A 24,384-nucleotide genomic window follows, 5' to 3' on the forward strand; every position below is an offset into this window, starting at 1 on the left:
CTCCTTCAAAGCCTCATCGCTGCTCTCAACTAGTGTTCGACATCTACAGGCTCCGACTTTGGCAACATTGGCAATGATAACAGCTGGACACCTTTGCTGTGGGACGCTCATTGACAGGTGGCAGCTGGCACCTTTGCCTCTCCTCCATTAGGCGGCTGGCTGTGAATCCACCTCAGATTTACTGCAGTCAGTCACGGTGCCACCAGGCCGCTTGTGGAGGTTGCAGAGGAGAGGGGCCACAGCGAGGCCGGCACCCCTTGTCACGCTCACCGTTTCAGTGCTCCGTCCATCATTTTATTGTGTTTGCTTTGTTCGCTCTAAGTTGGCTGGGTATGCCCAGACGCGGGTACATTGCTCACTTTGCCACTGGTTTCAAGCTAACTTGGCTGATGAGGGGTGTTACCCCAAAACCGGTCCCAGGATGCTTGTGTCCGGTCCAGGGAAGACCTGGCTTGGGAGTTCGGGCTGGACTGCTCCCATGAGGAACAGGATCAAGACTGATTTGCATATTGCTGGGTCTGAACTGGGGTGGCGAAGTGAGCAAAAGAACAATGATATATTCAACCCAGATCTAATAGTGACTAGGGGTGAGTGTCTGAAAGGTTTCAGTGCTCCGTCCATCATCTTATTGTGTTTTACACAAACCGTAGCAGTAGGATTGAGAAGGGGCGAGTGCCCAGAGGAGCAGAGGTGCCGGACTTATTCCTGCAGTCTCCACGTAGAATTGGAGGCCTCCCTCTGGGATCACACATGCTGCGGCAATGCCTAGGGAGGTCCAGAGGTGAGGAGCGCTGGAGCCTCCTACAATGCGCTGGGAGGGAGTGCATGGGAAAGTCTTCCTTCTTCTGCTCCACAGCCGTGGTGCTTCCAGTGGAGGCTTCAACACAGAGGCGCACATGGCGCTGAGATGCCTGGGAGAGCCTGGAGTCCTGAGGCCCAGTCCTGCGGCTGGTGGCAGTCGGGAGAGAGGAGGTGTGGAGGCATCAGCGCAATGCAGGGGAAGAGATTGATTCCCAAGGGGCTGCATGCATCCGGTGGAAGTGGCAGGTGAAATTTAAACCACAGTAGAGAATGTTGCGGAGGCCCCCCTAAAGGAACACTGCGGGCTGTAGTCCGGTGGTGAGGAGTGGCGGAGCCTTCTACGCTGCGTTGGGAGTGAGTGCAGGGGAAAGTCTTCCTTCCTCCCCCTCCTGGTCGTGGAGCTACCAGTGGAGGCCATACTACAGAGGAGCATGTGGCGCTGAGACGCCTTGGAGAGCATTGACTCCTGAGGCGCGGTCCTGCGGCTGGTGGCAGTCCGGAGAGAGGAGGTGGGGAGGCTGAGGGGTCAGCGCAATGCAGGCGAAGAGATTGATTCCCAAGGGGGCGCATGTATCCGGTGGAAGTGCCAGGTGAAGTTTAAACCACAGGACAGAGTGTTGCGGAGGACCCCCTAAAGGGTCACTGCAGGGCCGTAGTGCTGAGATATTTCTTCCCTCCCCTGGGACTGTTATTCCAAAGACTGGACCATCTATAGAAGTGCCAATCTGAGGTGCAGTTCACCCAGTGTGGCAATATGGAGCCATATCCAGCCTGATCTGATATAAGATACCGGGGCAGCACACATGAGAACCTGCTCTAAGACCACCAGAGACCAGCTTGGGCACTTGTGTGAATTGTGTGAGTGAACATGGTGGTTTAATTGGACTCTGAAGACCCCCACTCCTAAACATTGTAGTAGTGCCTACCCGTCCTGCATAGAGTGAAGGTGGCTGAAGTTGTGACCCCCGGTTTTTGGGAGGAAAGGCCGTATAGAGATGGATGAGCCCACCGACTGTGAATAGGCTGTGCCCTTGGGTCATGACAGTGCTGTGGCTGACCCTCCATCTTGGTGCAGACCCATTTGGGACACCGGACAGTGCGGACCTCACACCAACCAGAGGATGGCCAAAGACAAGGCACCAAAGCCTCCCCGACAGGGCAAAATGCACAGATATGCCAAGGTGGTAGAGCCGGCAAAGGAGCTGGCTTCGCGCTGGAGCCCAATAATGCTGCTCTTCTCCAGACTATTCAGTCTTTAAGAGAGGCCCCGGAGAGGGGATGGGAGCGGTACACTCCGAGTTATCCCTCATGTGCCAGGACCTCTGAAACGTGGCAGAAATGGTCACCTCAATGGAGAATAGAATATCCAAACTGGAGGAAACAGTGCAGACCCTTAAAAACCTAGCCACAAACAAAAAGAGGTGGTGTGTGGCTCGAAGAGGCTGAAAATCAGGCTCGACTGAACATCATCAGGTTTGTTGTGTTTCCCAGGGGGTCCAGGGGACAGATATGCAACGATTCCTGGATGCTTGACTACGCAGCATTCTGCCACCAGACAAATTCTCTCCCTGCTTTGTAACTGAACGGGCCCACAGTGCAGTGGGGAGTAGGCCGCCGCCCTGGGCCCGGCAGAGGCCAGTAATAGCCTGTTTTCTTTTTTACTTCCGGGACAGAGATATAATTCTTACAGAGGTGGGTAAACTAGGGGAGGTACACCACAATAATTCCCAAATTATGATCCTTCCAGACTACACAAGGGAAATACAGCGCTAGAGACGCACATTTGATTCATTGAAAGTAAAACTGCGATCCATGCAATTACAATATAAGTTATAAGTTGCGGAAAAGTAAATAAAGAAAAAGAAGAAAATAGAGAAAAGAAAAAGAAAGGGAAGAGGGAAGAAATTATCTGGCATGATTGTAGGCGGCTAGAGCCTAAATAAATGGCATGATGGACTACAAAGTGGGCTTGCTTAAGCCCTCTATAGGAAAAAGGCATACAAGTTAAACCTACTTATGAAATCCAAATGGATGTGGTCAGCCTTGTTTAATAGGAATGTTGACAATGGATATAATCTGCTGAAAGAGACAAAAAATGCTAATTAGCAATAATAGGGGCTGCTTCTCGGGCACTTCGTAGGCAGCTACTCATAATAGATTTATCCTGAATTAATCTTCCACTTAGCAGTGTATTTGGGGGGAATTTATTTTATAGACAGTTATGTGTGGCATAGTGCAATGGAGCCGCCCGATATTGTTAGATAATAACCAATGTATTTGAAAGGCTCTCTGACTGAAAATAGAGGACCCCACGGTATATCGGTGTATGTATGCAAGCATAATACTAGCGATGGTTTTATAATCTCCTTTTTAAACAAATACAGCGAAAAGTCTACCTCATTGGTGGCCAGGCATGTCTGGAGGTTAACTATCTCAATTTTAGAAAGAGACAAGAAAATATATATGTTACAGACAATTAAAAGAATGGGGCAATCTCTTACCGAGTAATTCAATACATTCTCGGTTGTGCGAATAAAATGCCTAAATTACGAAGTTCGTAGGGCGGCGCAGGGCTAGAGATAAATATGCTTTGGTAGCTTTATGTGTTTTTGTCAATGGGCCTGAAGCTGCAAACAAATGTGGCAAACCTGGGGAGTAGGCTTCTCGTCTCAGACAATGTGCTGCAAACGGTGCATGGAGCTGGACAAGCAGCTGGAAGCGGCGTTTGTAAAGATTCTGTGCATGTAGTGCTGTCTGCGGCTTACTCTGATATTTGAAATTGCACAGGGATGTGCACTACATGGGAGCAAAAGGAGAGGAGAGCTAGGAAATTGTTGCTAGTAATTATCACTAAACTTGAAATACAAATGCAGCCATAAAACTCTCTGTTCAAAGCCAGTGAGTCGAAAGTTACCTGATAATTAGGGCACTCCAGTCACAGTTGACTGTATTGGGATTTGAATAGCAATCCTGTTAGAACTCAAAATTTATCACAGTGCGTGTAAAAGGCTCGATTGAGCATGAAATTAAGTTGCTGGTAATGTCAGAGTTCTGCAAAAGGAAAGAAAACAAAAGGCAGAGTGACTAAAAAGGCAAGAGGCTGGGGTGAAAAGCCGGCTGGTAAGCGGTGCGTTATGGAGTAATTACCTGCGTTGAAATGGGCGCCTTCTAGCGATCTTGCGCTGTGTGGCTGGTGTGTAGCCGTGAAATGTAAGTTGCTGATAGTGCCGTAGTTCTGTGAAGAAGAAGAAAACAGAACACAGTATGACTACAGGCAAGCGGCTGGTGTGAAAAACCGGCAAGGGAGCGCTACGTTACGGGATGATTACCTGAGGGGCAATGAATGCCTCCCAACAATCTCGCGCTTCGTGGCTGATGTGGCGAAGCTGGTGTCTACTCGAGAAGAAACGGAAGACCGGAGGGTCTGGCCAGTATATATAAGCTACCAGGGCCGGTCCTAGGCCTTCTGAGGCCCCGGGCGAAAGGGAAGATGTGAGGCCCCCCTAATTGAATATTGCGTCACAAGAAGTGACATCACAGAAAGTAACATCACAGTACTATTGATCTTATTTGGCATCACTGAAGCTAACTAATGTGGATATCAGTAACATGGACAAAAAGTAGAGAGGATGGAAAACAGGTGAGCAAATATCCAGATAAAAGGAAATATTGCAATCAAACAACCACACACACACAACCACACCCACCCACACACAACCACACAACCACACACACAACCACACACAACCACACACAACCACACACACACACACAACCACACACACAACCACACACACACAACCACACACACAACCACACACACAACCACACACACACAACCACACACACAACCACACAACCACAACTACACAACCACACAACCACACACACACCACCACACACACACAACCACACACACACAACCACACACACACACACAACCACACACACCCACACACAACCACACACGCACACACACAACCACACCCAACCACACACGCACACACAACCACACACACACACAACCACACACACACAACCACACACACACAACCACACACACACACACACAACCACACACACACAACCACACACACACACAACCACACACAACCACAACCACACAACCACACACACACAACCACACACACACAACCACACACACAACCACACACACACAACCACACACACACACACAACCACACACACAAAAAGACACACACACAAAACTACACACACACAAAACCACACACACAACCACACACACACAACCACACACACACAACCACACACACCACACACACACACACCACACCACACCACACACACACACAACCACACACACAACCAGACACACCACAACCAGACACACCACAACCACGCACACCACAACCACGCACACAACCACACACACACAACCACACATACAACCACACACACAACCACAACCACACACACAACCACAACCACAACCACACACACAACCACAACCACACAACCACACACACACAACCACACACACAACCACACACACAACCACAACCACACACACAACCACAACCACACACACAACCACAACCACACACACAACCACAACCACACACAACCACACACACACACAACCACAACCACAGCCACATAACCACACACACCACACACACACCACACACACAACCACAACCACACACACACAACCACACACACACAACCACACACACACAACCACACACACACACACACCACACACACACAACCACACACACAACCACACACACACACACACAACCACACACACAACCACACACACAACCACACACACAACCACACACGCACAACCACACACACACCACACACACAACCACACACACAACCACACACACACAACCACACACACACAACCACACACACACAACCACACCAAGCATTGGCATAGCCAATAGATCTCGCCTTTGGGACCTTATAAGTGTTTAGCCATGCAACAGTTGATGTGGTTGCACCAAAGATATTGTGCTCCATAACTATATACTTAGAAGGTCCCAAAAGCGAGACCTATTGGCTATGCCAATGCTTGTTTTTATAACCCATAATACGCAAACCGAATCACAGTGGTGTGTTTTTACATGAAAAAATGTGGAGTCAAGAAGACAGTACTACCCTGGTCAGTTCCAGGGATTCAAAGATCACTAAATGTAACTGAGACACTTCATTGTATATTTGGCCAGTGTCAACGAAATTCCAGCTCTAAAACAACACAATCATGGGAGAGCATCCAGACGCATACTTATCTCCAAGGTATCAGACCTGGGACGTAAGGTGTTCGAACTATCTAGTAAAAAATAAAATATTTACATTCTAAAACTATATGGTTGATGTTGAAGCACTAAAGATCAATTTGGATATTACTGAACACGTATTTGAATCACGGGGATGTTTGTCACCAAAAGATACATATAATAATGCTAAAAAGTTAGGTATTAACCTCTGGCACAGCTGAAAACTGTTGTGGGCGGAGAATGAGCACGGTAGCCAAGGATGTTAACGCGAGCCCCAGTTCAAAATTAAAAGCGTAGAGCACTTTTTTAAAAGGTCCACTATACTTAAACGGCAAGGTGCTGTTGCGTTCTACTAGTAACTTATGAACGTGGTTTCCACGGCAACTGATTTTGCTTCACTTACTTTTTCACGTCTCTGCTTCCAGCCCAAAAGCCACCGATGGCTACGGTGTCCACCAAAGATGATAACCATATTGTAGTCCAGGACAGGCTCAATAGAGGAATACATTGCCACCTTCACTGACTTGCCAAATGTATCACCAATATATGAATGAGTCCTGCTTAAAACTTACACTCCTGCTGCGCTTTCTGAAACAGACACCAAAGGCTACAAGGCCCAGGGAAGGGGGCCCCCACACTATGACCTTGCAGCTCGATCCAGTGCTTGAAGGCCTTGGGAGGGGGCCCCCTCCCATGGGCCTTCAAACAGTAACAAGGCACTTCCCAAGACACTGCTGAGAGCTCATCAGAGTACAAAAAAACCCAACAAAAAAAACCTCAGTTGAAGGGGTGTTCTTCAATAGTGGGCAGAAAATAAAGTGGTAGCTGTACCTAGCTTAGATGGCAACGAGAACGGTAAATATTTTGATGTTTTGTATGTAATACTGCCCCCCTGTGTCAGATCAGTATGAGTCAGATAGTGTTTCTGCATAAATGAATTAATTGCTTTTAATTTATCGAGCTAGGAAGAATGTATCGATCACTGTATGTCACAGGCATTATTATTACCAAACTTTAGCTGTATTCAATGAAGATGAGAGACACTGCCCTATCAAGATTCGACGGCTGCTCCCTCCTCCCCTCACCCACCTCCTTTTACCTGTGTCCGGCTTGTGCTGGTACCAAAGGGGCCTTCTGTTGCCTAGATACAAAATGCACAAACAGTGCCGATAATGGCCGGTACTTAACCGAGGCGCTGCCCTGCCCCTGACATTGTGAGCCAACATAATTGCTGGCCCAGCTGATGTGCCGTCCCCCATTCTGATTGTCCCTTCCCCCACCCGTAATGTAATCAGGTGAGGCAGGGGGCCCTGTGGTGGGCTGTGGAAGTGTGACCTTTCACAGGGTTGCGAGCCCCCTGAGCGCGAGGCCCTGGGCAGCTGCCCACACTGCTCATGCCTCGCGCCGGCCCTGTAAGCTACAACATAAGCTACCAAACCCTACAGTGCAGACACCCACCCCCCCCACATTTCTGGGGGGGCGCAATGGTTCCCCACATTGATTTTCTGCATGCCTTTTCATGGCGGAGTCTCCGCCATGGAAAGGTAGGCATCATAATATGGATGGCGGTGCCTGCAGGGCACCGCCACCATATTGTGTTCCCTTTCCGCCCGGCCGGCAATCCGATCAGTGGAAAGCGGCAGACGGTCTTTCCGTCGGCCCCGGTGCCCCTTGCCATACTAATATGGTGGGGGTGAAACAGGGACATTTGGCGGGCGGATCGCAACCGCCGGCTCGGCGGTGGCGATCCGCCCGTGATCCTAATAGGCCCCTATGTTGGGTGAATTTGATGGGAATAGCATGGGGGAAACGTGGACATATTATTACCAGCTGTTTTATCTTCTGTTTTGGGGTAACATACTAACTAAACAAGTGATGCTGTGTATTGGGAATGGACAGGGTGGGGGTGAATGGGAAGTTAGCTGTTTTGAAACACGCTTTTCAATATGCAAATATTGCTCTTTGAGGATTGTACAATCAAAATATTGCCCTAAACTGCACTATTTTCAAAATAAAGATACATTAAAAAAAATATATTACTACACTTGAAGAGCGCACTAATAGGTAGTGATAACAGTTGTTAATTATTACCCAACTTGATGGCACCATTTGATTAAATTCAGAAGAATGAAAAGCAGGCATGACCTTTCAGGGCTTGAACCTGTGACCTTCGGGTTACACACATCTCTAAAATTGCTGCATTAGGCTACTGACTTATCTCATAGGTATAATACCTGAAAGCATGATGCTCAGGCCACTGCCTTAGGAAAGCTTTGCTGTAGTGTGTGCTATATAATTGTACTAGCAGTCAGTCAAATCTTTCCCTTCTTCCCTATTATCCGCCTCTGCTACAGTTCATATCTACATCATTTAAATCAAGGGTGAAGAAGTAGATGTCATGAATGGTTCTCATCCAACCTTGCCCTTGCGTTGTGCTTAAAAGAAAAATTCCTTCCCTTGACTTGGAGACCTCACAACCAGTATTCACGAAGTAGCCAGAGTCGACTGGGATCAAAAAATACGCCCTGGCACCAGAATAAAAGTGGCCCCCCATTAGTGAAGCAAACACCTAAAAAAGTGGTAATCTCTGGGAAATCAACAGTAAAAAAACAGCCCACCTGGCCATAAATCAGACCCACAACTGCTAAAAACATGCACAATAACATATTGCTGAGAAAACTTTACAGGTAGTCGAGAATGTCTATTTTTGCCCTGTAATGGTTGTGATCCTTCAAGCTCAAATGCAGTGCATAAGTTCAGATGAAGTGATTGTAACAGTCAACACAAGGTGTCACACAGACAGGAGGCACACTATGGGGACTTCATCCCGACAACTATTCGAATTGCACATGCACCTTCTAGCTCAGCTACTACATGAGTAACCGCGGTACCTCGAAATGTATGAGATTACACTTAAATCACTTCCAGGTGAGCAGCAGGTCAGAACACCAGTCCATTTTTATGATTCTGTGCACCACAGGATAAAAGTTAACTTCTTATGCATGGCCAGAGCAGAGGCTGTGTTTCCACACTCCAGTTAGCCTCCTAGTCTAACTTTGCTAATCTTGCCGAAAGTAAGAATACGGGTGTCTAATGTGGCTCTAAACTCTCCTTCACTTTCCAAGACAAAGCAGTGATCAAAGTCATCAACCTGCAGCTATCCTTATTAGAGACATTTTCACATGTACATTCTCTAGCCCGAGTCTTTGATTTGTGAGGAAACCTGAGGCAGGATTGCTAATTCGCCATCTCATACACCACCCGGATCCAGACACTGCTGCTCTTAACATTCTGAAACTACCTAAAGTAAATATCTGCATGCCTGCATTGAAACCCCAGTAGAGTTTTGTGGGCATTAGCACCATGCACCTTTCTTGCATTCTCAGCTCTTGTTCACTCAGAGCTTGAGGGCCACTTCCTTCAATTCCCATACTTCAGGATCTCAATAGCAAGAAATGGTGGACAAAGGTTGAATCATCCTGTGGAATGCCAATGGTGCCTTCAAGGGCAGTTGGGACAGCCTGTGGTTTGGGCGGCTTAGTGAATGGGAAGAGCAGGTACAGTAGGCTATCAATGTGTTGGAAGTATGGAAAGCACTGTGAAAGGTTGGACTGTCTGAGGCTGCGAAACATTTTGGGTAAGTGGGATGTTATGCATTTTGGCACAAATCTCCTTGTGATAGCTCTAAGGAGCAGATAGGGTGGAACACTGCTGAGTGGTGACAATCCAGCTGTAGCCCTGAGAAGCTCTTATAATCTTTTTTTTATTTTACAAATAGGTACACACTTTGTGTAGCTACATTTAGGGGCCAATTCCGATGTCGGACGGACTCAGGTCCGTCCGACATCGGTCAGGAGCCGTAACCGCCTGTCCTGCTGTGGTCGGTTATGGCCCTGCTAGTACGATGCAACCGTACCCTGTTCTGTCGCATTCGTATGGTTCACAATACAAGCATGCATTCCAAGCGGAATGCATGCCTGCATTGAGAAAAGCAGGGGTGCAGTTCATCCCTGCACCCTGTTGCCAGCACCCCAAGGTGCCTGCCACCGGGTGCAGGGATCCACAGAGGTGCACCATAGGTGCCCCCAGGCAGCCATTCGGCAGACTTGCAACCATGGGGGCCCTGCTGGTGGCCCCCAAAGACAGTTTCCGACTGCCTTTTCATGCCGGACAGACCGGCACGAAAAGACAGTGAGAAACTGCCATTGTACTCCCTCTGTCGTAAAGAGGCGACCGGGGGAGTACTGGAGGATTTCCGGATGACAGACTGGCTCTCCGAGCCCGTCGTAGGCCATCTGGAAATCCGAGTCAGATTCCTTTCCAACAGAGCCCATCGGAATGGCTCGGTCGGAACGGAATCCGTCCGACACGTACCGATTCGGTCGGAAGGGCTCCGAACATGGTTCAGAGCCGAATCGGAATCGCCCCCTTAGTTTTAACCCCAAAATGTCGGGTGAGATTGAGGAGTTGATCAGGCTGGGTTATCACATTGTAATGTCATCTGATTTCAGCCTCTCTTTTTGCAGGCTGCCATAAAGATTCAAAATGCTACTTCCGAAATCGCACAAGTGCACCTCTCTTGAAAGAAGTTTTTTAAGAGGAGATTTTGTGATCACCAGAAAAACACATGCTGGCATAGTCACATTCATAAATATGGTTGTCTCATTTTACTAGGTACAGTGTTTGAAATTGACTATGGATTTTGGATTAATTAACTTTTGGAAATAAAGAAGATATTGTAGTTTTTTAAATTCATCTATACCTTATTGAATATGGAGAGGATTATGATGAAATGCAAAAATTGACTTTTCTGTTTTCAGGTACATGTTTTACTAAGTTAATAGGCTGCTCGTAAGAAAAGTACATGGCCATGGAAATATAAGAGTTCTTATTTTTTTTAGGTTGATAGTCAATGCACCCACACACAGAAGAAAGCGAAGATGTGTTCGGTCACCACTCATCATAAAATATGTAAAACTTTCTTCAAAGAAGGACACTCTACACTAAGGAATTGCTTTAGAGTTGTAAGTATTCACCCTAGATAAACAACAGCTCTAAATCCCAGCCTTTGTTTTTTCTGTCTGTTTTGTCATAGCAAATTTTAATGGACCAATATGAAGCCATCGTAAATGCTATGATTCAGTGTTGCATTGTTTTTTATATTCTTTTAATCAGTAATGTGAGTCCAACCGTTAGGTTCAAATACACCATGTTTGCAATTGCTTAGAAAGCAAATCACACATTTTTACCCTTCTTTGTAATGTTAGTGATTGTCTTACAAATTCATTGGTGCAAATTACTCATGTTGTCATACCATTCCCTTTTGTATAAGCTGCAATGGTTCACTATAGTGTGATGTTGAAAGCAATGGGCTGTGTCATGTTTAGCAGAAGAACTAGTGACATTGGCAAAGCACAGTATTTCTCAATGATCAGATCTTCATACCAAGAGCCCCATTGCAGATCTGACTCAAGATGTACACCTTTTCTTCTTGAACTCCAAAAATATGAAATGATTTGCCTTTTAAATTAGGACCCACACCTTCTTTCCTTCTTTTGGGAAAAGACAGAAAGCAAATATTTTTTGGTTCACATCTTTTTTCAAGTTTCTACGTAAGCTACTTTCACTATCTTATTCATGTTCTACAATAGGAAAATCCAAAGCCATGGTACATTTCCCAAATTAAAAAAATCATTCTGACAAAAACAACAGACTACATAGGCATCCCCGTATCATTTCCCTACACCCCAAAAGGAATCAAAGGCTTTTTATAATTTGTATTTGTTTTTTATTTACTAGCTGCCCTCTAAAATATATTCTCTAGATTTCTTATCTGTTTCTGTACCACTTATCCCGATTTCTTATCTGCACGTCTTTCACTTCCATCAGCTGCGATCATCGCTGGCTGTTCTAGATATGTTTATTATATTTTTATTGAGAATCTGATTTGTTACAGATTAATTCTCATTTTCCTCATTAAACTTGTTGCTTTGTTTGATTTTATACTTGTTCATAAAATAGCATGGTTATTCTCTATTCACCAATTTTGCTTTCGCCTTCTATTATTTCTAGTTATTTGATTTAGGAGGTGTTGTGCTTACACTAATGTTCAAGCATTTCAGAGCACTTTGACAGAAAAGAAAGTTAAAGAACAGGGAGAATGCATGTTTCTTCGGGTTGTTCAACAATTTTGGGAGAGGGAAACAGATGGGTCTGTAGCCTTCTCCGAGGATTCATGAAATCAGCTTTAAGTCATAGTTGATCCTTGATTGTTAAGTGATTTGCCTCAAAAATATGTATATATGAAGGTGCAAACAGGTAGTGAGTTATGGTGTGCCGGCAACAGCAGTTAGGATCGGATGACAATAGCAAGACCGGCTGCAGTGTCACCATGCAGCTCTTTGGGGACTACATAGAGTAATCTGAATTGTGACCTCTCCTCTATTAGCAGTTGGTGTAGGACCTACAGGATAGATGAGATGAGGTCAGAATGTCACAAGCCAAAGATAAGGTAGATAGAACTGGTTTGGATTCTTTGAATCATGCATCCTATATTTTCTGAAATGCTCTGAGTAGGTGGCATTGCTAGAGTCGAGGCAGGTTTTCTCTTAATAATTTGGACTGCGTTATGCTACCTTTTTTATTTGGTGGTGTTCTTGAATTTTATCCTATATGTGTACACACCTTCAGGACCTAAAGGGCATGGATTGTGCTTTATAAGAACTTTACATTTAGAAAAGGCTGCAGTAAATTGACTGTGTTTGAAACTATATGTGGAGCACTGACTCGGGAATTGTCAGGTGTACTTGGATTATAGACTCATCTGTTCCCAAACCAAATGACTTCTTCACCCAAAAAATGGAGGAGGGGCCAGACTGACATTATATGTTTCCTCAATGCATTCATTAGCCTGTGTCAGATAATTTGTGTTTTAGAGGTGAAGGGAGAGAATGTTCTGTACATAGTCTCAGTGTGTTGGATGTTTAACCATTTTTTCAAGAGAACACTGCAAAATGTTCACTTTTATAAACCTTTAGAAAATATAGCACTTTTCATAACATTGTTCACGTTTTAAGAGACATAACAAATTCATCCATGTTCTATTTACAGGTAGACCCTGTGCCATTCTATGATATTTGCTTACAAGATACATGTGAATCAAATGAGTTGAAATCAGTGTGCAACCTGGTGGCAGCATTCGTCCACCTCTGTAACAGGAATCATGTGCCACTTGAAATTCCATTACAATGTGGTAAGTTCACTTTAGTTACAATATGAAGTTTTGTTTTACTATCATATTCTCTTTCTATAGGACTTCAGTCGGGAGGAGAGTTGTTGCAGAATATTCTGCTTTCCATGTAATAATAATAGCAGAATACATTTGTGAACCCTTGACTGATAGTTTGTAATATTTTATTGATAATACCACAGATATATATGTATACATGCTATTATTGCCCACTTACATTGGCATGTCTTGCTTTTCTTTGCAAACGTTTAATGAAGAACTACTGAGTGGACTCTAATACGTCAATTGAAGCTATATATGGCATGACAATCTTGTCATATTCATAAATACACTAAACAAGTGATCAGAATAAGTGAAAAGTATACTGACTAAAAAGGCATGATTGACCAGACTCATGAAATCAGAACGCATAGTTTAAAAAAAAAAAGAATTTTGCTGGACAAAGGTATATCAAGAAACATTTTTGTTTAAAGGACACAAGACCCTAACCCACCGTTGTGGTATGCTTTCTCAATGGGCTTGCTCCTCACCCAGACATGTGGGTCTTTCATGTTTTGGTGTGCTTCACTAAAGGAGCTCTTTCAGGATGTATTTTCCCATTAGTATGAGTCTTATTCCATTAGTATGAGAGTGAGATGGCCCTCTTTCAAAAAAAGACATACTTATAGATGGGAGGCATTGTTTAAACTAGTAATATTAGCTAGTGGAAGGCTCAGGTGTGTGTATTCTTGTCTCCTATGGCAAGATTAAAGATGCTATAGGATAATGATTAGTTATCCTCCTTGTATAGGCCACCTCACCTAGGCAATTCTGGTTGCATATTTAGACAGACCACAGAAGCGAATAGAATAAATTAAACTTTCATCTATTATAGTTCATCCTTGAAAACTGTGCATAGATGTTGCCCATAATGTAGTACTTTTTTATCCAAATATTTTGGCTCTCATGTCCTCCACTGCCTCTCATGAAAAAACACCTTACATAAACTGGCAGGGTGTTTACGTTCAAGGTTGATAGAGGACTGCACTGTACTAACTGCAATTTCAGAGTATCTGCTGAATTACTGAGGTGTCATTGATTTTAAGTTTTAGTGCGAGTTCTCACATTGAACAAGTCAGCTGCATTACAAAAGGTCAGGATGGAAGAATATATATGATTAGTCATTTATGCTCCCGCATTTGTAACCATTACATCAGCGAAATGACTAACGCCATATATTGGCAATCGTATCCTACTATGCTTACTGCACATGCAGCATAACAATTTAGATTGGCAACATATAAAATTTCCATGCCATGGCACACTAATCATATCAGGTATAATATCTCTCAGGATGCAATTAACAGCTAGCATGAAAGATGTGTGTGTCAAATGACACATATGAGGGTGCGACATTTAAATACATTGTTTTCTTTTTACTTGCAGTTTGAGCTTTCATAAGTTGGGAGGAACAATTAAGATTGCATTATGTTTTAAACAAATGAAGTATTGCTACTTCCTGAGCTTCATCAGCATGTAGGTACATCACATGAAGTGACCGCAACAACGAAGAAATGATGACAACCAGGAATAGTATGCTGATATGGAAGAAACATCAGCACCGAAGAGACCTTGAAAGCTACACCTTCTAGAGGAGTGAAAATGATGGGAACACCTAAGATTGTGATTGTTCAGACACTGCAATAAACGTTTCTGGCAGTGTCTACTACAGTCATACATCCCAATGGGATCAATTAGTTTTCATTTTCTAAACTTCATTGCAATGGCATAAAACTGTGTGAAGTGTGCTATGTAAGTGTTCATGCTGTCTCGCTCACCCACTTACACACTATGATAAACATCTGCTTTTGCATTACCCTTTGCATGTTTGAAACTAGGTCATAGTTGCTCCTGAGGAGTAGAGAATGCTCAGCATTGAGCTGGTGGATAATGAAAGAAATGTGAAATCGAAGCATGATAACAAAGTGCTTCTAAGTTTGTCGGCAGGCTGAAAACTGGCCAGTGCAGCAATTCCACAAAGAATAAATTAATTCAACAATCTGAACCATGGTCTAAACATTTTCTGCAAGACTAGTTCGAACATTTTTGATACGTTCATAAATACTGATACATTACTTAATCTAGGAACCCTAGTGAAGTATTACAAGGAAAGACCAGTTCCCCTAAATTAACAATCAAACACATCAAACACTGAATCCTTAATTTGAGTGGTGAGGCAGTGGTAAATATTTAGTAAAATTCTGTATTTTCCTGGCTCTTATGTAAATAAGTAAATTGCACATATGAAAAAAATGTAACTTGCCATGTCGTGCGTAAGTATGACGAACTCTTGTATAACTCCTATGGATTTTCAATTCCACAAAGAGACTGAAAATGGGAATTGTGCAAGATACTCAGAGACAGCCTGTTCTTAATTAAAGGTGAGGTACCCAAACAATTAATGTGAAATGAGAATGTTTTAGGTACTGGGGATTGGACAGTGACATATTTAACGGATTCTATATTTTACCCTGCAATTTGTTTTTCTTTCCTTTGCAACAAAATGTTAAACATCTGTATAATATTACACATCGGAAAAAACAACAGTTATTCCTCTTCCTTAGCATTTTACATTTTATGCCAGAGAGTGTTACATTTTGCAACATTTTTGGTGCATTGAAATTTGTGCCTCCTCGTACGCACTTGAACCAATTACTTTTGTAAGTTTAAATCATTACAAATTGGTGTAACTCATACACCATCACAAGATTTAAAGACAATGGTAGGGTATAAGAAATAAACCCTACCTATTAATGTAAAAAGTAAACCAAGCCTAGATTTTAAAAAAGTTCCAATTAATCAAGTAAAAGTTTGGTATTTGGTTTTTTTAAATCAATTTTACACTATTTCACTGTTTTTTCCAAATTAAACCCAGTTAAAGTCAATTTGAACAATTTGTCTTCTGCTCTATATTTTTGTAGTGGCATTGAAATTCCTTGGCAAAAGCCATTGAGTCGCAACTGTAGCTAAAAGAACATGAGAAAAATAACCTTAAGGACGATGTCAGCTACATTTTAATGCAGGTTAAGATTATCTGGTTCTTCACCAGGACAATAGTTTATTTTCGCTTTAGAGTCAAAGTTTCTCTAAAATAAATTTTCCATTCACACAAAGTTGTTACATCTTTTTGGAGCCATGGATTCAAGAGTTACACACCTATTAGGTCTAGTCATTGCCTGACATTGCTGTGAACTATATAAATTCTATGCATTCAAAAACATATTTTTGAAAAGGGCAAAATGTTGTATTAAATGGTGTAGTTCAGCACTGTATAATATGGTTTGATGTTTATTTCTGATAAAAAATGAAAAATAAATTTTCTTTCTTATTTTAGGAATGAAATATTTTAGTGTCTTAAATGGAATATCAGGGTCCTAAATGATATTAGTGTGATTCATATTTCAACTTCCCACCCTTAGTTTTATTGTATTGCACTACTGAAGTTTTGTACATTTTAAAATTAAAATTTGGTATAAATAAATCATAAGTGTTTATTTAATTTTTCCAAATTTCAACTTAAAGTTTTCTTATTTGTATCTCTCTAATTATGCTTTGCAAGCGATACTCATCTAATGTGCCAACCTGTTAGTTGCATGTTGAAACGTGACGACCTACTCACAAATATTCTGATGCTGTTGTATGGTAGGATGCTTAATAGGAAAAGAATCTGAGGCCCAGATTTATTAAGATTTTACGACACACAAAATCTATAGTGTGATTCTATCCTAAAAGCAATGCAAGGCAGGGTATAACACTGCCTTGCTTTACCTGCATCAGGGAGGCATTACATGGTGGAACATGGGAGTTCCGGTGCATCCACACATTTATTTTGATGCAAACCTATGTTTACTAAAGTCATTAGGCATGGGTTTGCGCCAAAATAGTGGCCTACCCGAGGCTGGTGTAGCAAGGATAAATATCTTTACTTCTACTTGTTACAGGCTCTTTGCACGTACGCTGCATTTGAAACACATACAGAGAGGAATACACTACTAAGAATAGTTTTTAAGCAGAAAGGTATCCCTTGGTGCACAAAGGGTAGATTTTCAAACAATTCATGCAGCACAGCACAGCACTAGCGAGGCTGCGCTGTGTTGTGTGACAGGGAGGGAGCAGGAGATCGCCCTCTCCTCCCCTTTACCTTGCACCGGCACTGATTACAGCTGCCGTGCGCCATGCATATACCGTAGCGCCATAGTGCTAGAGTGTGTGCATTATTTTAGCATAGATTTGGTACCCTTCCTGTACAGAATACGATGCCCAGACACAATGTAAAGTTTTCCCCACTTTGTATTGGACTGCACAGTGCAGCACACATGCAAAATCGGAAAAGGAAGGAGAAATGAAAGCATCTATTCTTCCGTGCACCTACTTGAAAAAGGCGCAGTTTTCTCACACTAAACACAATCTACTTTATTTAGTAAATTGGGTTTAGCGTGAGAAACCTTGGGTGGTTGCATCGGAATGCCCATACTCCACCCTTGGTACGCCCCCATGGCGAGAAGTAATGCGAAGCAGCTTAATGTGCTGCTTTGCATTACTTTTCCGTTATTTTCCAGTTTCGTGCTGGAAAATAAATAGGGAAAAAAAGATTTGTGCCGATTTACCTCACTTTTGTGCAAACATGGAACAAAAATATAGTAAATCTCCCCCAAAACCTATGCTGACCATAACGCAATCACTCTTGCGCTGTGGCTCAATGGTACCAGCATTGGTGCTAGGCAACCACTAGTGCGCCAGCGCTACAAGGTAGCAGATCTGCACCATATCTTAGTAAATCTGGTTTATTTCTGCTTTCTCCCTTTGACGCAACGCAGCAGAGCAACGTCCTTTGCTTTGATGCATTGTGTCAAGGTTCTAGTAAATATGGCCCTAGGTTTCTTCCTTAGCTTGACAGCTACTTGTGACTGAGGGGGCAGACTTTATGTTGTACCCACCTCCACAAAAGTCATTATGCAGTTGGTAATCCACTCCACCTACTGACTCCTTCTATATATGTGCAGCTCTGCCAACAGTACTGTGGGCCCTTGGCACCTTGCTATACTGCTGCTATGCTTGTGTCCTGAGCATGTGCTGCAGATGATGATTACTGTTCACTCTATTCTACTAATATATTTTATGAGGATTGACCAATAAGAACGCATATGTGTGATTATGTAAAACGACATTACTTAGCTTGCTGTGTTTCTGAGATTTTCTCTGTCCATACCACACAGTGGAAAGTAAATACTTTTCATGTCACACTTTTTTCACACATAATTTAATTTGAATTTGTCATATTGTCTCATTATCTGCCCATTACAACTTGCAAGCAACTTATACATGCCCGTGATGGGACAACTCGCACACAGAGTCGGATAACATGTACAGCCATTATCAAAAGCGAGGGACAAATAGCTTTTTTAGAGAAGAAAATATATATTTGTCTGATCTCTGATCTTGAACCGTGTTATAAAATGATTACACTTTTTACACTTAGATCTGTGTGCCATTCGTTTAGTGGATTTGTGACCGTTCAGTGAGCAATCGCCCCATGTTTAGATCTTAAAGTTTCTCTTCTTGTCGTGTTAGTGTCATTCAAACCTCTTCTGCCACACACCTTTGTCCTATATCTCGTCTCCAGCTCTCTACTTTGGGAGCGTTTCGGGCCCAGCCAATGTATAGCAATTTGCCTATGTGCAAGCACTAAAGTGAAGAGAACAAACCTATGCTTTATTTTATTCTTGGACCTGCTTGCCCCCTTATCCAGCAAGCACATTGGTGGGACATTTTGTTGTTCTATATGCAATCCTTCGTGGTATGAGTCACTACCTCTGGCCAGTATGTGTGTTGAGTGAGCACTTGCTTGTCTGATGGAAATACGTAGCCCCTGCCTGCGTACACTTGGGACAGTTCTGGTATTTGGGGCTATCTATTTTGTGCAACATCGCAAGAGTGATACAGCATTGTGAATAAAATGTGATTGTATTAATCGTAACCTAGCATTACTGGTGACCATAAGCATGATTGCAAGAGTCTGCTAGCTGTGCTTATCTACAAACTCCACTCCGCAGACTGTTTCCTGTTCAACAGGGCTTTCCGGATATTCACACTCAGTGCCAGGTATACTTGTGTAATTATGTCTCTGCCTCAGTCTATATATATGAATAGGTCTAATGTATTAGACCTGCGAGGTGTCTCAGTGATTGTACCCCATAGCTTTCATGCTGCTGCACGCAGAGCATACTAATGTAATAATTGCCCCGCTCTTAAACTGAAACTTCTCCATTGCTTGTTGTAGTATGAGGAATGCCCCCTTTATACAAGTCATCTTCTGTCTTACAGCCATCCTCCTTCCATCTGTACATGGCAAGTGTATCATCTTTGATGTGGAAGGGCAGTGTGTCTCACTTGGGCGTATCTAGAAAATAGGACAGCCACACGCCCCAACGAAATAGATACATCTACATAGCATTATATGAGGATCTTCTGGCCTAGTGTACCTCCTTTCATATAGATGCCCCATTAATGAGATTCCTATAGGGGTCCCTTCTAACAGGATACCACCTGTACTATCGGTTAATTCATGCCAGCCAGCAGCAAACTGTAGTTGTGCCGCCTGGTAATACAATTCCATATGAGGCACTTTAACCCCTTGCGTGCTCCCTAGTGCTGCCAACGGCCGACGCGGTCCCGCCCATTTTGCGGAAGTGCCGCACTGCCGCGAAATCGCGGCAAAGGGGTTAAGTCCTCCTAAAAAGGACATTGCACTGTATCCATACCAACCCTTCTTCTTTTCTTGCCACAACTATTGTGATCATAATGATCTAAATTATCTGATAGAGACTCTAGTTGTAGATTCCTTACCCTGTGAATTTCCCCCAGGAATCAGTCTTGATCCAGAGATTGATCATCAGCAGTACCCCTGTCTGTCGGTCGGCTCCGCGTCCGTCATAGGCATCGTATGCGCGGAAATTATGTTGTGTGACTGTAACCCGACTGGGCTAACAAGGAGGGAAGGAGCCAACAATCACAATGATTGTACGTAAGAGGGTTTTATTTGTGGATACAGAAAGGTGGTGACAGGAATGGAAATGGAGTCCGTCGTTGAGAAGCTGGGCTGAATGGTTCCTGCAGTCCTTCGTTTCTTCTCGGTCCTCCTGAGTCCTTGGCTCTCGTCACCGGACGTGCCCCAGAAAGAAAAGAGGATACATAGTATTTAGGCAACCGTTCCGAATACTACCAAACGATATGGGGAAGGGAGTGCAGGTAACGCTTGTAAAAACAGCCACCACCAGTGTAAACAACAAAATATTCGTGAGAGGCAGTAATCCATGTACCATAAGCCGTGATGTGGTTTCAAAGAAAGAAACAAAGCAGAGGATTCCGCAACACTTTAGACCGCCCACTTGCAGTTACCCTTTCCCACCCTTATGGTAGAAGAGTCCCCGGAGTCTTCTCCGTACCTGGTTTAGCCACGCATCTCCGTGAGCGTGGCTGGGCGAAGCATTTTGCCGTTGGCTTCCTGGCTCTCCTCCCGATGGTTCCTCCGGGCCTTCTCCGCTGCTTGGAAGTCCCTCCGGGCGATCATTGATTTCCCACTCCTGTCTGCTTGCTCTTCGTCTATCTCCGTCTTTGCTCCTGGCTTACCTCATAGGTTCTTCCGTGTCCGCCCTTTTCTCTAACGTAGTCGGCCTGGATAGGCCAACGAGCGCTGTCGTTTACGGGGGCAGTCCTCGGCTCTGTACTGTCTAGGTCTTATTTAAAGGGCCCGCTCCAATCCTGTGAAGGAGATTCAAAGTCACTCTCGGGGGATACTTTGTATGATCGTGTGACCCAGTGACAATGACCTATATGAATTTCGCCAGGGCACGCTGACATCAGTTCTTTCCTTTTCCGCACCAGCCTAAGCACAGATCCAGAGAGAGCTACGCATTAGCCGTTTCTTAGCTAGCCTTTTTCCGACTTTTGTCGAGATTTTTTCTGAGTCTTGTACTCCTGGTGTCATGGAGATGTCCCAGAGTAGGATTCAAGCCCTGCGGATCCTGCCATTGGATGATGTCCGTGACGGTCCGTCACGGGTCCGCACTTCAAATACCTTTGGTGCATGGAGCGGGACCATGACTCAAAGTCGTACTTCGACTGCTGGGCCATGAATCCGAAGGCTTTGCAGGGGGGCCCAAATTGGGTTGGTGGTCCAGCAGTCGGCTCTGCATTGCTCCTGTTCTCGCTTAAGAGAAAGGTCCCGAGAACGGGTGTGGAGTGCCCACTACTCGTCTCATTCTAAATCATTGGGCGGTCAGATATTTGCACAAAGAAGTCGAAGATGCATAAGCGTTCCTCAACTTCACTCTGCCCGTCGGCCGAGGGTACAAGGAGCGTTGTCGCTCCAGGCCTCCCTCCTCTGAGCCTCTTTCCGAGACGACTCCGTGCCACCCTGCTTTTCTGGGAGCCGGGGCGTCTGCTGACCAATTATGGAAATTTTATGAGGCACTCCACCTCATCTTTGGGTGGGCATCCCGGCTGCGCTGGTGCACCTTTAGGACCCACAGAGTCGGTTGGGGGCCCCAGGCCTTCGAGGCCAGCTGTTTAAGCGTAAGCTCCAGAGGGCCCCTGAGGATCCACTGTCGGATACGGACCAACGTCGGTCAATCTAACTGGACTTTACCGACGTCTGTCCCGTCGGCGACACTCCCGACAGTCTCCCGACACAGACTGTGCCCTCAGTTGACGTTGGTACACAGAGCCAGACCGATGTTGATTAAATCGACTCTGAAAAGGGACTTTTACTCCTGTGTTCATCCCTGGTGTTGATTTTGTGCCAGGAGGTGGTGAAGAGAAATGAGAGGGTCAGCTGGACCCTATAACAGACCAGCTTGAAGACCCTTTGGGCTGGCGGATGGACGTGGGTGAGGTCAGTAGGTTTTACACTTCCCCTGACACTGGCTTGCTTTCCCCCCTATCGTGGGTACGGAGTAGGGAGCCTGGTGAGAATGGCAGCCGAGGTCTTTGGCCTAGAGCTCCCTTCAGTGGAAGTCAGGACTAACCTCCTGACAGAGGTGCTTCAGCCTGGAGCTTCTACATCCGAACCCCTTTTGTCCTTTAATGAAGCCCTCACTGATGTTCTTCTGGTCACTTGGTCCAAGACCGGCACAGGGGCCCTGTGGACAATTGCCGGCTGACAACGTCCCGCTCCGGGTGACCCAGCGCTCCTTATGCAACGTCCTTCCTCTGAGAGATTGGTTATCCAAGCCTCATCTTTAAAACGTGCACTCCCTTCTAGACCCCCCAATCAGGAATCCAAGAAGCTGGACAATCTTGGGAAGAGCATGTCTTCTTCCTCCAGCTAGACATTGTGGTCAGTCAATACTGCTTGCCTCTTGGGCTGATACTTCCATACCTTCTGGGATATGGTTGCGCAGGTGCTACTTCAGTGCCCAGAGAAGGCCCAGGCCATTCTCTCCCAGGTTGCTGCGGGCAGAAGAGATGCAGCAAAATTCACTATTTGTTGTGGACTGGACACCACCAACTCACTGAGCAGAATGGTTGCTTCATCAGTAGCACTACGATGCTACGCCTGGTTGAGGATTTCTGGGTTTTCAGGGGATGTCTAATCTACCCTGATGGATATGCCCTTTGATGGCACTCACCTTTTCGGCGATAAGGCAGACTCAGTGCATGAGTGCTTCAAGGAATCTTGAGCTAGGGCCAGATACTTGGGTCTCACGGCTACCACCCGTCCCCTTCAGCCTGCCTTTCGTCCCTTTTGTGGGTACAGAAGGGGTGCCAAGCCACGTCCTGTCCAGACCAGCCACTGAGTCATGAAAGCTGTCCAGCCTCAGCGTGGCCATGGGACCCAGTGTCTTCGAGGGTCAGGTAGCCAGCAAATGGGTCAGTCCACCCTTTCCCCCTCTGCCAATGCCTCCAAACCTTCCTAGTCCAAATTTTCAGGCCTATCAGCAGACAGTCGGAGGCAGGATTGGCCATAATCTCCTCCGCTGGCAGTCCATCACGTCGGACAGGTGGGTTCTGCAGATAGTCTGAAGGGGCTACTCCCTCCTCTTCAAGACTACCCCTCCATCCATGCCACCTTCTTACAACCGCATGTCGGAGGATCATGTGGCACTTTTCTGCAAGGAAGTTACAGCTCCCCTGGCCAAGGGGGCTATAGAGAGGCTCCCTGTGCCAGAAGCAGGACGTGGTTGGTATTCCTGCTACTTTCTGGTGCCCAAAAAGGACAAAGGCCTGTGTCCTATTCTAGACCTCTGGACCCTCAACTTCTTCCTCTGGAAGAAGTTCAAAATGCTCAGTGTGGCCCTGATCCTGTCTGCCCCTGACCCAGGAGACTGGATGGTAGCGTGGACTTGCAGGATGCTTCTTTCCATATCCCCGTCCTGCCAACACACAGACGTTGCTTATGGTTCACGGTGGGCACGAGCACTTTCAGTTCACCGTGCTCCACTTGGCCTTACAAGTGCCCCTAAGGTGCTCACAAAAGTGATGATGGTGGTCACAGTTCATCTGCGTAGATTGGGGTGCCAGTCTTCCCCTATCTCGACGACTGGCTGTTGAAGGTGGGCTCGCTTCAAGCTGACCTCCTACCATTGCTGGGGTTCACTATCAACGTGCAGAAATCACACCTTGATTCCCTCTCAAATGCTCCCTTTCATCGGGGCGATACTGGACACAGTGCAGACTTGGGCCTGTCCTCCCAAGCAGTGAGTCCAGCATATGCGGGCTATGATTCCTAAGTTTCAGCCTCTAAGCTGGATTTCCGTGAGAATTACTCTGAGGCTGCAGGCCTCATGGCCTCCTGCATCCTGCTGGTGGATCATGCCAGATGGCATACGCTGGCACTGCAGTGGGACCTGAAGTTCCAGTGCGCGCAGCATCAGGGGAATCTTTCCGACTATGTCCAGATCTCGGAGGGAACTGCTCACCAACTGCAGTGGTGGCTAATGAACCAAGATTGGGTCATAAGCCGATGCCTCTCCCTTCCCCAACCAGATCTTACGATGGTTACGGATGCATCACTCCTGGGAT

The 24,384-nt window shown here is 45.1% G+C and overlaps 1 protein-coding gene across 1 annotated transcript in view; it reads left to right on the plus strand.

The window, feature by feature from the left end:
- Positions 1-16,826, plus strand: part of LOC144784068 (uncharacterized) — a 1,315,621-nt gene extending 1,298,795 nt beyond the window's left edge. The window contains exons 72-74 of the mRNA XM_078662758.1: positions 10,976-11,098; positions 13,185-13,326; positions 14,749-16,826. Coding sequence (XP_078518884.1) covers positions 10,976-11,098; positions 13,185-13,326; positions 14,749-14,753 — 270 coding nt within the window. The 3' untranslated portion in view covers positions 14,754-16,826. The remainder of the gene's footprint in view (positions 1-10,975; positions 11,099-13,184; positions 13,327-14,748) is intronic.
- Positions 16,827-24,384: the final 7,558 nt, after the last annotated feature.

This window comes from Lissotriton helveticus, chromosome 10, assembly GCF_964261635.1.
Source record: "Lissotriton helveticus chromosome 10, aLisHel1.1, whole genome shotgun sequence".
Taxonomy (NCBI): domain Eukaryota; kingdom Metazoa; phylum Chordata; class Amphibia; order Caudata; family Salamandridae; genus Lissotriton; species Lissotriton helveticus.